General features: G+C 38.5%; 1 protein-coding gene across 1 annotated transcript in view; it reads left to right on the top strand.

Annotated features, from left to right (window-relative positions):
* Nhs (NHS actin remodeling regulator) overlaps nucleotides 1–11800 on the top strand; it is a 352300-nt gene extending 340500 nt beyond the window's left edge. The window contains exons 6-9 of the mRNA XM_008852205.3: nucleotides 2774–2905; nucleotides 3854–6829; nucleotides 7098–7224; nucleotides 10482–11800. Coding sequence (XP_008850427.1) covers nucleotides 2774–2905; nucleotides 3854–6829; nucleotides 7098–7224; nucleotides 10482–11088 — 3842 coding nt within the window. The 3' untranslated portion in view covers nucleotides 11089–11800. The remainder of the gene's footprint in view (nucleotides 1–2773; nucleotides 2906–3853; nucleotides 6830–7097; nucleotides 7225–10481) is intronic.
* The last annotated feature ends 3111 nt before the right edge of the window (nucleotides 11801–14911 follow it).

Here is a 14911-nt window from a genome sequence, read left to right as displayed (position 1 = left end):
GTCTAAATATTCTATGTATTAAATATGTTCAAAACCTATGCTGTTGGGGATACCTACCATTTGAGAATAGCATTTTTAAGCAAGCAATATCCCTTTCATCAACATACAACCCAGGAGACGTTCAATATGCTTTTGTCAGGTTTTGAACATCAATTTGCATATGTTCTGCCGGACTGCTTATTATGTAAATGATGGACAGCTTCTTTTCAAAAAAAAAAATCACCAAATAGCTCTTTGGCAGTGATTGATCACATGATAATGATGTGTGGCACCGCAAGAAAGAAAAACAGAAAAGCCCAGGTTTCTAAAACTGCAAGTAAGGTCCTGTCAACCAACTAGAAAATCTGTTTTCATGCTTCCCTGAATGAAAGTAGGCTTTGTCTAAAAGACCATTTAGACTTCTGTATTGACTCTAGGGATTTTTGACCTAAAAATACATGATACATAGATGAATGCTGAATTCTATTTTAAAACTAGTAAGCCTGTCTTCTTTTAACTTTCTGCTGTTGTGTGCATTGAAAGTTTGAATATTAGTCTAGGTAGAATGGAAGGCTAGCTGCACTTTTCTTCAAATTTCATTGGCAGAAATTGCAAATTCTAGAACTAGATCTGGGAATCTTAGTCGTAAATCAAATGATGTTTTATTTTTTAAATGAATTTTTAGGTTAGCATACAAGTAATGGGCTTGATTATGACATTTTAAAATATGTATGTGTGTGCTATTATACTTTGCTCTCAATCATTCCCCTCAAATTAAGCAATCTGCTAATTGGTATTTCTTTAGACAGCTCTTCCAGTTTCATTTTACTTTATTTCTGTAATGAAAATTTCAAAAACAGCCGTAAGATGACTGGTTTTCATCTTGGTTCCATGCAACTAAAGATTGCGTGTCCCTTGAGAAGCACTTTGGGCACTGCTATTATTTACCCCACTCAGATTTCTCTCATCTAGAATGGGGAGCAATTGGACCAGGTATCGGGGACAGATATTATTTCCTTCCCGAATAAAAGGAGCTGCAGTTCATTGGCCAGTCATGAGCTGGAACTTAATTCTCCTGATGACCTACCTATTCTACTTGTAGGATAAATTATTCTAGAAATGTGCACTTATCTGATCTCCGTAATCTAAATGAGATATATTAGGGGAGTTCAGCTGCCAAAATGGATCATTCTGGTACCCTCTTAAACTACTTTTCAGTCTGGTAACATCTGAGTATTAGCAGCCCCAGCTTCCTTCCTGGAGCTGTAAGTAAAACCTTGTTTTCAAATTTAGTACCGTGATTATGGGCTATCATCTTGTGATTAGGAAAAAGAGATTTTTCTTTATGTTTTATTTCAGGAACTCTCAAACTAAGGCCTAGATTAGATGATGATTTCAAGAGCTTTAATGAGAACATTACTAATGGTGTCCATCTAACACACAGTGTCTGTATATCATGTGTTCAATAATCATTAAGATTCAAATGAAGGATTTTAGTTTTTGATTGGAACCAAGAAAGGAAAATTCCATCTGTATGAATTATCTGATAATATTGAAATCATTTATCATGTGATACATATATTTCAAAGTGACCTTCTAGAAATTATTGGCACTCTGATGCTCTGCAGCTGATCCAAGATTTAATATGCCATCCAGTCCCATGCTTAACAGTTAGGATAAATTATGAAGTAACCAAATTCCCAAGCACATTACTCTGGCTTTCTGAGCTGCAGTTCACACTGAAAAATCTGTAGTGTATGCTTGTGCTGGAAACTATGAGTTCCTTACTTCCCTCCGCATTGTTTTAATAACACTACATGTAATGTAAATAATGTGATTAAAGAGAGGAATTAATAAACATCATGGTTGGTCCCTGCATGTATAAAAGCAAACAATGATATAAAGACTGGGGAGTCTATCTTATAGTTAGTTGGCTCCATTTAAGTACTGGGCTGGGAACTCCTCTGTGTGTTTATTTTATATTGGTGAAATAGTTAGTGTTAAACTAAAAGTCATCCAATTTAGCGACTACCAGAAAGTAGACAGGATTGCACAATGATTGAAAAGAAGAAATCCCTAAGCTTTTGTTTTTCCTCACAGGATGGTATGTGTGTGTGTGTGTCTGTGTGTGTGTGTGTGTGTGGTATGTGCATATGTGTGCAGGGGAGTGTGGTGTGTATGTGTGCAGTGTGTGTATGGTGTGGGGGGGTGTATGTGCATTATGGGAGGATGTGTGTAAGGTGTGGGGGTTTTGTGTGTGTGTGTGTGTGTGTGTGTAATGGTGTAATGCGTACATGCTTAGAGAGAAAGTTTGTTCATAGTAAGGGAAAAACTCACAAAAGAGCTTTTAATGAAGAAGTGGGTCAGGACATGTTAGCTGAACTAATTCAGTCTCATATCTTGGGTACTGATCTACTATGCCAAAGTATTTGTTTCAGAGAGCCCAGAAATAGACCAATAAATAATAGAGACTAAAGGTTATAAATCCTTAGGGAGCCATTTCTGTATGAGAGTACTTTGCTGATGTCTTTTCTTTCTCTTCCTTTTGGTTTTCCTCTTTTGCTTGTTGCTCTTGGCAGTGTAAGCTGTTGTGGAAGTCTGCATTTAGAAGTAAAGCCTAATCTACTGCAGCGTAATTTAAATAAAGGCTGAAGAAGGGCTCCCTTATATTTGTTCACAGGCTTAATCCAAACTGTTCCCTGACTCCCAATCAATAAATATCCCTGTTTTCCAAGCAAATGAAAATTTGTTTGCCATTTCTAAAAGGCTAATGAGATCTATTTGTGGGTTGCAGGAGTTGGTTTTGACAGAGAGGCTAGTATCCGCTGCTCTCTTGTTCATTCACAATCCGTACTGCAGCGAAGACGAAAACTGAGGAGAAGGAAAACCATCTCGGGCATTCCCAGAAGAGTTCAACAAGAAATAGGTGTGGTATAAAAATGTTCATGATTTCTGTTCTAATGCAGATTGTAGGTGCCAGCCTTCAATTGGCTGCCTTAAAAATAATAAATGTTTAACTTGTACCAGTTTTGAAACAGTGTATATTTATTTTGTATTCAGCAAACAAGGTGGCATTGTTTTTTTTTAAATTCTGTTCTTGATGGTAAAGATTTAATTGTATAGGCTGAGGCATAGAGATTCAAGTCTTCAAGGTGAAATATTTTGTCAATTTTAAAAAGTTTCATTTAGGTAGGACATGTGAATAAAGGTTCAATGCAAAAGGCTTCTTTTGAAAGCTGAAACTTCATTTGAAAAGAGATGCACTGTATGTGAGTTGAAAAAAAATTAAACATGCTAAGATATGAAATATTAAAAATATAATACCCTTGGGGACACTGTTTATTTTTTTTCTTCCCAATGTGTTTAAACTATCTCTACCTATTAAAAATTATTATTATTACTATTGTTGTTATTGTAGTAGTTCATGTAAATAAGACTTCAATTTCTTATAATGCAATCTATGGGTTTTATTTTATTATGTTTCTATTAGAAAACACAAATGAAAGATAATGACCAAGGCTTTATGTTTTGTATTAAGGGTTTTTTTCTTTTATGAAAGCAGTCACTTGTTGGGGCAAATTAACGTGAGAATGAAGAGAGATGATTCATAAAAAATACAAAAGCATATCTTCTCTCAATATGTGTACATGATATATATGTGTGTAGGTATACACACTTATATGCATGCATGTGGAGAGACAGAGGCAAATCCAGAGTCAGAAAGCATTTTAACTTTCTCCTAATTTTACATAATGATTTTTTTTCTGTAAGAGAAAGTTCTAACATGCCAGCACAGAGACTCAGAAACAGCTCTCAAAGTGTCTGTTTGTCTGCTGCTATGTGAATATCTCATGGTGTTTTCCATGTGTCTTAGATTCTGATGAATCGCCAGTGGCCAGGGAAAGGAATGTGATTGTGCACACAAACCCAGACCCCTCCAACACTGTCAACAGGAGATCTGGAACCAGGGACTCTGAGTGCCAAACTGAGGATATTCTGATTGCCGCCCCGTCCAGAAGGAGAATCAGAGCTCAGAGGGGCCAAAGCATCGCAGCTTCCCTTTCTCATTCTGCCGGCAACATTTCTTCACTGGCCGACAAAGGCGACACTATGTTTTCTCCTGCAGTAAGCAGCCGCACAAGATCTCGGAGCCTTCCTCGGGAGGGGAACAGAGGTGGAGATGCTGAGCCCAAAGTTGGTGCTAAACCCTCAACATATGAAGGAGAGCCATTTGTGGCTGACCACGAAAGAACCCCTAATGATTGCAGTGAAGCCCCAATCAGCCCGAATACACAGGAACACCAGCCTGCTTTGGGCCTGGCCTGTTCTCAACATCTTCACAGCCCCCAGCACAAGTTAAGCGAGAGAGGGAGGTCTCGTCTGTCCCGAATGGCTGCTGACTCCGGAAGCTGTGACATCTCCTCCAACTCAGATACCTTTGGGAGCCCCATCCACTGTATTTCCACTACTGGTGTCCTCCTTAGCAGCCACATGGACCAGAAAGATGACCACCAGTCATCCAGTGGTAACTGGAGTGGGAGCAGCTCCACATGCCCCTCACAGACCTCAGAAACCATCCCTCCTGCAGCTTCTCCTCCCCTCACTGGCTCATCCCACTGTGACTCAGAATTGTCACTGAACACAGCTCCTCATGCTAATGAGGACACCAGTGTCTTTGTGGCAGAACAGTACAGTGACCACTTGGATAAAGTAAGAGGACACCGGGCAAACTCCTTCACTTCTACTGTTGCGGATCTGCTGGATGACCCCAACAACAGCAACACAAGTGATAGTGAGTGGAATTATATGCACCACCACCATGATGCATCTTGCCATCAAGATTTTAGCCCTGAGCGTCCCAAGGCAGATAGCCTAGGATGCCCAAGTTTCACAAGCATGGCTACTTATGACAGCTTTCTGGAAAAGTCTCCATCAGACAAAGCAGATACCAGCTCTCACTTCTCAGTGGACACAGAAGGATACTATACTTCCATGCACTTTGATTGTGGTCTCAAAAGTAACAAGAGTTATGTCTGTCACTATGCAGCCATGGGCCCAGAGAATGGCCAGGGTGTGGGGGTTCCTCCTTCTCTTCCAGACTGCACATGGCAGGACTACTTGGACCACAGGAGGCAGGGGAGACCAAGCATCTCTTTTAGGAAACCAAAGGCAAAACCAACTCCACCTAAACGTAGCTCATCATTGAGAAAGTCCGAAGGAAATGCAGAGGTTCCTGAGAAGAAAGAACCAAAGATAAGCAGTGGTCAGCATCTGCCTCATAGTTCCAGGGAAATGAAGTTGCCTCTTGATTTCTCCAACACTCCTTCTCGAATGGAAAATGCCAATCTTCCTGCCAAGCAGGAATCTTCTTGGATAAACCAGAGTGAACATGGTGTTAAAGAACCTCAGTTGGATACTACAGACATTCCACCATTCAAAGTTGAAGGTGCTGAATCAACTCACTATGCAGACCTCTGGCTTTTAAATGACTTGAAAACAAATGATCCTTATAGATCCTTATCTAACTCAAGCACGGCTACAGCTACCACAGTTATTGAATGCATCAAATCCCCCGAGAGCTCTGAATCCCAAACATCCCAATCAGAATCAAGGGCAACCACTCCATCTCTTCCTTCTGTTGACAATGAATTTAAACTGGCTTCACCAGAAAAACTGGCAGGCTTGGCATCTCCATCAAGTGGCTATTCAAGCCAATCTGAAACACCAACTTCCTCATTCCCTACAGCTTTCTTTTCAGGTCCACTGTCTCCTGGAGGTAGCAAAAGAAAACCTAAAGTTCCAGAAAGGAAATCTTCCTTACAGCAACCCTCTTTAAAAGATGGAGCCCTATCACTGAGCAAAGATTTGGAACTTCCAATCATACCTCCTACCCATCTTGACCTAAGTGCTCTTCATAGTGTTTTGAACAAACCATTCCACCACCGTCATCCACTGCATGTTTTTACTCATAAACCGAATACAGTAGGAGAAATCCTGAGGTCAAATCCTCCACCATCCCTTGCAATTACACCAACAGTCTTGAAATCTGTTAACCTTAGGTCTGTCAGTAAGTCTGAAGAAGTTAAACAAAAAGAAGGTAACAATACAGATCTCCCCTACTTAGAAGAAAGTGCTGTCACAATGGCTGCCTTGTCTCCTGGTAAGATTAGGCCACACACAGCAAAGAAATCAATACTGCAGCAGTACTCTACTGAAGACACTCTACTGTCCTTTTTAGACTCCTCTGTAGTTGAGATGGGACCAGATAAACTACATTTGGAAAGGAATCCTACTTTTGATGTGAAGAGTCAGTGTGATCCAGAAACTGTAACCTCAGCCAGTAGCAATCTTCGAGATTCAAATGTGATGAAAGACCAAACACAGATAGAGAGTGAGCCTATTCCAGAAAACATATCAAGTAAAAACTGCGGGTTTTCTACAGAAGGATTTCAAAGCGTGTCTGCTGCACGCCCCAATGATTTAGGCTGTAAAATCATGCAGTATGGAGCTGGTCTAGATGGAGCCCTAGAACAAGCACAGAAGGCATCCTCTGGAATTCAGGAAGAAGTTGGACAGCCAGAATCTGTGGATGGACTCACATTTCAATCTAACTCACCAACTGGAGTAACAGACATAAGCAGTCAACGTAAGCATCAACTACTTATGAGCCGCCACCAGAACAAAGTGCCTGTGACTCTCCGCTATGAATCAGAGATATCAACTGTAAATTCATTCCCCGAGAAATGTTCTGAATGGGAAAATATTGCTTCAGGTATTTCACCCAAAAGTGCCTCTGATAACAGCAGAGCAGAGGAGACCCAAAGATGTATGGATGAGACTTCATTGAAAGGTCAGTCATTGATATCTTTGATAGGATGGAAATGTGTCCTGTGGTGCTTCCTGTATTCCTCATTATACTCTGTAGCCATGGGTGTTGGTTTCCTTCCACCATTTCTTTTCACTTATTTAAATAATTGGGGAAAAAGTTGTTGTTACAGAGAAACTAATATTTGACAAATCTCTCTCCCATTTCAAAAACTTGTTTGATCCCTGAGTCAGTGAAGCCAGGGTAGTGAGTTGTATAACTGCCTTTTAAAGATGCCTGTTCTTATTTTAAGAATTATCACCAAGCGATGACGCCATCATTTCACCACTTAGTGAAGACTCTCAAGCTGAAGCAGACGGTGTGTTTGTGTCTCCAAACAAACCTCGAACAACTGAAGATCTATTCGCTGTCATTCACAGGTGAGGCTGTGTAATCAGCTCCTCAAAAACAAAAGGCGCAGGAAAGGTTTTATTTTTAAAATGCTTCTCATCAAATGCAGATATGGCAAAGTATTTTTTTATTTTGAATAGAGTCAACAAAAAAGCAAGCAAAGAAGATATTTTTCAAATCAAATTGATAAACTTATATGCATATTGGGAAATATGAATATATATATATATATATGTATATGTGGAGAGGGAGAGAGAGATTGACTTCAATTAAGAAAGTTTCATAAGAACCTCTGAGGGGACGATATTGGGCAATTTCTTGAAGAAAGACATCCTGGAACAAATTTTATAGTTAAGTGACTTTGAGTAAAAGCTCAAACTCTACTATAATCTCTGACTTACTTTTTAAAAAATTTATTTTCACAATGCTGGGGATCAAACCCAGGACCTCACACATGCTAGGCAAAAACCCCACCACTGAGATATACCCTTAACACTCTGACTCTTAAGTGATTTCTTGAGCCTGAAAATATGCTCAAAGCTAAAATCATATACTAGCTGAGACAAACATATGTTGATTTACTAAAATGACCAGAGCCACAAATATAAGAGATTCTATTTGCCTGTCCATCTATCTCAGCTTTGCACAGCTGAAAATTCCTCCTTTTATATCATGTCTCCCTAAAACTTAAATTTCTTTCATAGCACTGACCTTTATGTCTAAAATTAAAGGCTGTACCTGATGAAAAAGAAATGTTATCTGCGTCGCTTTCCCAGAACGCATTGTGTCTTGGCTGCCCGTGCATGCTTTCACATTTGTCCCTTGATAGTCTGTTATCAGTGGTCCATATTTGCAAGAATTACAAATTCATTCCAGCTGGAGTTCAAAAATATAGAGCAAGAACTCACTCTTGAAAGCAAACATATCCACTGAGCTAGACAATAATGATATGCCTCCTCTTCTCATAAACATGACTGCCTTCTTATACCTGGGGGCCTATATGGAATTCCCATAGAGTGGAATGCGGGGATTATCTTTCCTGGTTCACAGACTTACTATTTCTTCTTTAATTTTTTTTATTTATTATTTTTATTTTATGTGTATGAGTGTATTGCATGCACGTGTGCAGGTGCACCCGTGTTGTGCAATGCCTGTGGAGGTCAGAAGGAGGCATCGTCGAATCCCCTGGAACTGGAGCTACAGATGGTTGTTAGCCTCCATGTGGATGCTAGGAATCTAACCCAGGTCCTCTGCAAGAGCAGTCAGTGTTCTTGACCACTGAGCCATTTCTCCAGCCCCAGACTAACTATTTCTGGTGAAATTTTTTTTTGTGAGCAGTTTGAAGTTTTTCCATCTTTTCCCCCAGGGCTTCTGCTTTTTAAAAGATTTCTGTTTTTTGTTGATCCATTTCTTTCTTAAAGAAGGATCACTGCTCTTCAACAACTGTATTTTATTAAGGGTTCTGTAAGTAGCACCCTCTCTCTGTACCTTAGCAGGTATCCTTCCCCACAACCAGGATGAAGAATCAGTAGTTATGTTCTTCACCACAGATATAGTCTAAATTCCAATTATATTCCCCTAACCCCCACATATTATCCCTAACCTCAGGATTAATTATTAATCTGGTATGTAAGTTAATAAACCAGATACTTATACTCAAAGAAACATATGCAGTATCTAGAATGGTAGGCAAGATGTAAATTGTAGAATCACAAAGACATGGATTCGAATCCTAACTCTGCCCCTTTTTCTGCAGTCTTGAATAAGTTAAAAAAATCTCTGAATCCAACCCCTTACTATAAGTAGAGATAACTATACCTCATACATTTAATATTGATTATAAAACAATATATTTTTGTGTGTCTAGTTGGGAAAAACACACAGTATTTGGAAATTCAACCCTATTGGGGTATGAGACACTGGTATATAAAGATACCAACCACAAAGATTTCTGTGAACAAAAGCAGGCTGGTCTGCAAGTGCAAAGCTCACATTTTCTTTACTCCATAGGTTAAGTTGGTGAAAGAGCATGATGTCAATGCTTAGCATGACTGAGTTATGCTGAAGATTCATTGAGTTTATACCTGCATAACTATCAAAAGAAAATCAACAATATGATGATGGGTATGGAGATTATATAGACTTAAGGAGTTTGTTAAACTTAGATTTATATTTTAATAGGATTTGATTATTAATTTATAGCACAATGGCAAGAGTTATTTTCCTTTCTTGAGAGCTTACAGTGTAGAGCATCTTAAGAGCTCCAGGGATTGTCTAGGTAGTCTCTCAGAAGGAGTTAGCTTTTTGCTTAATGTGCTGTTGATGTTCGTAGGTAGCTAAGAGACATGGTATTTGCCACCAGAGATGGATTGATTTATTGAAAAAGTCATTTAATTAATTTTCATGTGCAGGAAATTCAAATGTAGAATAATCTGTAGTGCACCCTGCTATATCCATTACAGGCCCATCAAGTATCAAACTAAGGCCAGTCCTATACCACCATCCACTGCACCATCATCCACTTGCTGCATTTAGTACTATTTGGAAGAAAATTCTTTTTCTTTTTTTTTAACTTTTCAGACAGGGACTCCCTGTAGCCCCAGCTGGCCTGGAAGTCACTATGTAAACCATGATGGCCTCGATCTTGCAGAGATCCACCTGACTCTGCCTCTCGAATGCTGGGATTAAAGGCATGCACCACTATGCCTGGCTGGAAGCCAGTTCTTTTTTCTTTTTCTTTTAACTTTTACAAAAACTTTATTGAGAATTTCATACATGTATATAAGGTGTTTTGATCAAATCCATGCCCACTCCCTCCCCTCCAACATTCTCCCCTCTGAAGAGGTAACCCTAAAATCTTTTAAGGATTAGATACAAGCTCCTAGATAGCCAGTTCTTAATGTGAGAGCATTTAATCTGTATTGTACAGACAGATTTAATAAGAAAAAGTCACAATATTTCTCCACCTTCTTGTTTCTCAACCAGAAGTCATTAGTTTTTTTCCCCTTAAATTCTTGCAAGCGAGCTCAGTAAGTCCTCCCTTAGCATCCCAAACTTCCTCATTAGCCATTGTTTAAAAAGTCATCTCCACAACCCAACTGATGGCCACAGGCAGTCAGAATTTCCCAGAAACTGTGAGTGACTCAAGGGAAAATCTTGGATCTTAACCTCTATTCTACCAGACAGGATGCTCTTTAAATACACTAGTTGCAGAAATGAGATCCAATACTTCTTGATTCGTAAAAATGTATGTGGCTCAGATTTTTGTCCCATTTTCTCCTAAAAGATCCAAGAGGAAAGTGCTTGGCAGAAAAGATTCCGGGGACATGTCTGTTAGAAGCAAATCAAGAGTTCCCCTTGGCGGCGGCAGCAGCAGTGCCAGTTCTGTCACCTCATCCAGCGGCAGTGTGACAGCTGGGAATAGCCAGAGGTCTCCTGGTCTGATCTACCGCAATGCCAAAAAGTCCAACACATCCAACGAAGAGTTTAAGCTGCTGCTCCTTAAGAAAGGCAGTCGCTCAGATTCCAGTTACCGAATGTCTGCCACCGAGATCCTGAAGAGTCCGGTCCTGCCCAAGCCTCCTGGGGAACTCACTCCAGAGTCCTCACAGAGCACGGATGATGCCCAGCAGGGCTCTCCCGGGGCCGAGTCATTGTCTCCTCTGTCTCCATGTTCTCCACGAGTCAATGCAGAAGGGTTTTCTTCGAAGAACTTTGCCACCTCAGCATCGGCCCGAGTTGGACGCTCCCGAGCCCCACCCGTGGCCAGCAGCAGCCGGTACAGTGTCCGCTGCCGGCTGTACAATACGCCAATGCAGGCCATTTCTGAGGGAGAGACAGAAAACTCCGACGGGAGCCCGCACGATGACCGCTCCTCTCAGAGCTCCACATAGTTTGAGCCAACCTGTACCCGAATGTTCAGCCCCTTAGTAATGAAAGAATTTTGGGACACCGTGGAAGAATTGGGGGAAGTGACAACAGGGTGGGGTAGCATCGCATCGCTGCTTGGCAATGAATTTCTAAATATACGCTGGGGAAACAGAACGTGGTTTAGTTTTTCTTGATTAGTTTCCATGTTTTAAGTAGCTATTCTTGTCTCTCAAGGTTTTCTTTAGCATAGTTTGATTTGCCCGATTTCATTCCTTGTGATAACAGAGAACACAAATTATCTAACTTTCTTGAAACTTGGACAAGTTTTTCCCAGAGCTGCCTATTCAGAAAATAAAGCCCTCACTGTCATGATTCTTTAAGAAGATGCAATTACTCTGGAAGTTTGGTATTTTTTTACATTAAAATGAGCTAAAGCAAAATTTAGAAGAAAGAACTACACATATGTAAATACCATATTTTTGATAAAATGTGTAAATAGATTTATCAATGAGTGGACATGTAGCCAATTATCTACCGTATACCAACTGTTTATAGAAGACACAAAAATAAAGTGTAATAACTGTATTCTGTGAATACCATTTTCATATCAAATACCATATTTAAATGTCCACCAAAATGATTCCTGAGTGATAAACTTCAAAAAGGAATTTAAAACTGGTGAAATAATGGAATTCTTGAGGTCATATACTGAAATGTGATTAATTTAAAATATTATTGTGACAAATTACAGCAGAAACAAGTTAATCTCACCTTGTGGCTGTGATTTGTCATGTGGCAATCTGAACACAATGAAAAAGCATGCTTTGATTTTTTTTAATCAATGAGAGAAAAATCACCATTCTTGATGCAACCACCCCCCACCCCCAAATAGCATTTAACAGTGTCCTTTAGAATTTAATTTTGTCAATGGATTGCTTTAAGGAGAATGAATAGGGAAACCAGTAGTTAATTTTAGGTCATGTTTTATATATGGCTACTGGGAACATAAACAGTCATAATCGAATGACTATGCTCTTTAAAACTTATTAAACAATTTAGCAATTAGCTCCAGGTTCTTAAAACTAACAGAAATAAAACGTAAGCATGCCACAGAGCTACTGACTTCTCAGTAAATACCTGTGATGAGTTTTCAGCAAAGATTTCTCTCTATGCTGATGAGATTCATGCTACCTAAAAATTAACAGAAATGACACTGTGAACAATGTAGTTGGGAAATAAGTATGTGTATATGCATTATTTATATTCACTCTTTAACTTGGCATGGGGCTCTGGTTCACAATGCTACACACAACTGAGTTTTCGTCTGGTTTTACTATATCTGCTTGACGGTAAAAGGGGAGGGTGGTGGGTGGGAAAGGAAATATCAGGGCAAGTGCTCTGATAAAATGAAGGCAGGGAAACAAGCTGAATTACTTGAAATTACTTGAATTTTCTTGTCTTAAAACTGAAAAAAAAATGTAACAAGTTGAAATCGGCAAGTGGTTTTCACACCTCTGATTTTAACGTGAACTGATACTAATGTTTGGAATCATAAGTCAGAAATATAAGCAGCCATGTGCTTAGAATAGATTTTGAATGGGAGAGGTAGAACTTAGAAATAACTGAAAAGGGATATGAGCTATGAAAAGGTAGAATGTCATTACAATGATAGAACATACCAGGGTTACCAAGAAATCAATAAGCAACTGGCTTTATGCCTATGCAAGTGGTATTTGAGAAAGTAGGATGAATGAAAGGGGTTTACTGTTTAGGACTAACTCATGCAAAATGAAGGAGAAAGTCTGGTCTAGGAAGATACTGTCTTTCAATAGAAATGTGTTTTAATAGTTACAGATTAAGAGTTAGAGAATCTGATTGTTGTTGGTGATTTGTTTGTTTGGGAAAAAAAAGAAGTCTGGCTTCTTCTACTATTTGTTTTTACTACCAAACTGTGTTACTTAATTTCTTGTCATTATTGTATGTAAAATGGGTGTTGGGGGTGGAGGGGTAGAGGAGGAGATTGAGAATGAGGAGAGAGAGAGAAAGAGAGAGAGAGAGAGAGAGAGTTCAAGTGTGTGCTGGGGATAGATAAACTACCTGGTAAAGGGTTTGAACATATACAAAGTGTTATAATTTTTATTGAAAATGTTTAGGGGTTTAAAAAATGGACCACCATTTGTCATTGGAACACATCATTCATTGAAAAAAAAAAAACCCAGCATGGTTTGACACCATATGGTTCATGAAAAAAATCTGTCTCAGTTTGAAAAGTACACTTGAAAAAATTTTAAAAATAAAAGTTTTTAGACAAATGTGATAAGAAATCATAATTTTCAGTCACCGTAGGTGATCATTTGTAATTTTCATAAAAGCAGTTCGTTTGCAGTATGGCTTTTGTGTAGCTAGGGGATTTTAAGCGTGAAGAAAGGTATGTGGGCTTTAAAAGTGATTATAAAGCTTGAATAGAAAACACGTGAATTGGCTTTAATAAAAAATGTCACCTTTTATTATTGACATTAATTTAAGTAATAGTACCATATATATTTTAAAATACATATTTGACTTGAATTGTGAGGCAATAAGATACCCTCTATGTAATCATCACAGAACTAACCCTTATAATATAGTTTTACTTATTTTGTTTACTCTAAAAATCTATAGCAGAGTTTCTCTATTTTATATTCATAGATTTAAAGAAAATCCAAATAAAGATGGATTTTAGATTCACTCTGGACAAGAATATTGAATGACAAACAGTTAAAAATCAAGCAATTCCTTAATAATCTGGAATATTCTACACAGCTTTATTATAGAATAAGTGAGAGCAAGATTTAGGGCTGTCTTTAACATCACTGCCAGCTTGAAGCAGGGTACACACATTAGGTATTATTAAAAAAAAATCCAAACTTTTCTTCTGTTGTTTGCACTGATGTTATTTTTTTTTTCTTTTATGATTATCTAACATGTTTATGTTGTGTGGGGGAATTTTCTTTTGATTTCTTGCTTTTTTGTGATTCTGGTTTGAGTTTCTTGTTTTGTCCTATTTTTTGGCTTAGTAGAGGACATGGACTAGTTATAGCAAACAAAACATGCTGTTTGCTTTTGCCAATGGCCGGTTAGTGAGCACATTCCTGGGCAGTGGTGGCAATTTAGAGATCTAGATTGTAAAAACTATGGAAGGTTACGGTGTAAGTATTTTGGTACTAGAACCAGTTCCTGCTGGCCGAAAAGACAATGGTTTGTGGACTTGCATCCATTTTGTATTTTTGTAATATTTGTAAATATGAACTTTTTAAATTGTTGCAAAGATGGTTTCTTTTGTAAAATGTTTTCAACGTTTACATTCAATCCAAGCCTTTGTATATTTTAGAGCTGTGCAACACTTTAAGTCTTGTATTTATTTTTAGTAAAAAACGGTGACAGTTTCATTGTGAACCCCTCTCAAAAATGTATCAGAAAAGTTTGATTACCTAGAAAGTGTGTATAGAAACTGCAAATAAACGTGACTGCAATTAAACAACTGGGTTTTCTCATCCTTGTTATGTAACTATTCTTGAGGCTTCCCAAACAGCAAGTGCTTTATAAGCAACTGAATATAAAGGAGGGCGTTATTGGTGCAAAAGCAATGTAACTATAATGAACACTAATCTGGTATCGTTTTGAGAAAAAAGATATATTTCCAATCCTCAAGCTATTTTATTTGTGGCGCCTTTCTACAAGTTGAGATTTATGACTTTATTTTGATACACTTTGCTTCTTTATAAAATTTTACCTATCATTTTTATTTTATGTGTATGAGTGTATCACCTGCATGTGTGTAAGTGTGCCTGTGTTGTGCATTGCCCA

The sequence above is a fragment of the Nannospalax galili genome, unplaced genomic scaffold (assembly GCF_000622305.1).
Source record: "Nannospalax galili isolate Female #2095 unplaced genomic scaffold, S.galili_v1.0 scaffold325, whole genome shotgun sequence".
Taxonomy (NCBI): domain Eukaryota; kingdom Metazoa; phylum Chordata; class Mammalia; order Rodentia; family Spalacidae; genus Nannospalax; species Nannospalax galili.
The sequence above is the reverse complement of the archived record's forward strand: the minus strand, read 5'-3'. Positions and strand labels throughout refer to the sequence as shown.